The 1,197-nt window shown below is 42.2% G+C and overlaps 1 protein-coding gene across 1 annotated transcript in view; it reads right to left on the bottom strand.

The window, feature by feature from the left end:
• Window positions 1-1,191, bottom strand: part of ITGB1BP2 (integrin beta 1 binding protein (melusin) 2) — a gene marked incomplete at its 3' end in the record, with an annotated part of 3,539 nt that extends 2,348 nt beyond the window's left edge. Inside the window, exons 1-2 of the mRNA XM_010857950.1 lie at window positions 343-1,191; window positions 52-101 (exon numbers count right to left, since the gene is read on the bottom strand). Of these exons, the coding sequence (XP_010856252.1) occupies window positions 52-101; window positions 343-406 (114 nt within the window). The remainder of the gene's footprint in view (window positions 1-51; window positions 102-342) is intronic.
• Between the last annotated feature and the right edge of the window lie 6 nt (window positions 1,192-1,197).

Raw genomic sequence — 1,197 nt, forward strand, 5'->3', positions numbered from 1 at the left:
GTATTTCTTTTGCAAAATGCTCTTGCTATTCCCCCCTTGCCTATTCCTCACCTTAAGTGCATCATGGAAGATTGGGACCCCAGGGTGATGGTAACAGGAATCTGTGGATAACCAGTAACAAGATCAGGAAGGAAAGGAATTCTTACTTTTCCAGGTTTATATGCTTACCATCTTTTCATATGGTATTAAAAAAAAAAAAGAATATCAGTAAAGACTGAAGAACACCCAGACCAATTGAACTAAGGCAGGTACACACTAAATTTCTGTTCCTTTAACAGACTGCCTACAGCTGACAACTCCCTTAGCACCCACAGAGCTCCTGGCAAGGTCAGGATTACTCACCAGGAAGGTTGGTTTGGGGGTCAAAATGCTGCCCACAGCCTTTGTTATGGCAGAGTAGAGACATGGAGGCGTTGGTAGAATTACTGAAAGGGTATTTCAAGGAGTCTGGCTGCCGAGTGGGGAACACCTCTTAGTCTGGAGGCTTTTAGCTGCCTGGAAGGGCCAGCTGTTTCTATCTTTAGTTCAGGAGGCGTATACCTCCTAACATGGGCAAGGGAACTTCAATTGGTCTTCCCAGCCAATAGAAAAGAACTCAGGAACATTTTAGCTCTGAGGCTTAAGAAAAAAGTATCAGGCAGAGCAGGGCTTGGAACCTGGGTGAGGTCAGCTAACCATTGCTGAGACTTGTTTTAGATTTACCATGCCAATTTCAAGCCTGGTCAGAAAGAAATAACCAATTTTAAGCCCCCTCCCAGTTTGGTGAAGGTACCCCAATTCCTCCAGCTCATTTTCTTCCTCTTTCAAAGCAGTAGCTTTCCTCCCATCCTCATTACTTCTGTGTACCACCAATAGCACCAGATCTTCAACCACTTTGACCATAGTATACATCTAACTTTCCCATGTTTGCCTAGATTAATATTTTAAGCAAAAGGTCATAAAGGATTATTCTTATAGCCTTGCACTCATCTGAGACAGAACTTCCCTTCCTCCCCCTTCAAAAACAGCACAGAAAATTAAAAGGCTTAAAATGTATTTTAATAAGTTCATGTTGCATTATTCATTTCTCAGAAAAACTTCAAAGGTATTAGGGACAAATCAAACATGGTACACCAATAAAAAATGCACAGCGTAACTACCTAAGATAGGCAAAGCTAAGAGCTACCGTCTGACATTCAGCATACAGCAACCCTGTTC

The sequence above is a fragment of the Bison bison genome, unplaced genomic scaffold (assembly GCF_000754665.1).
Source record: "Bison bison bison isolate TAMUID 2011002044 unplaced genomic scaffold, Bison_UMD1.0 scf7180017855053, whole genome shotgun sequence".
NCBI lineage: Eukaryota > Metazoa > Chordata > Mammalia > Artiodactyla > Bovidae > Bison > Bison bison.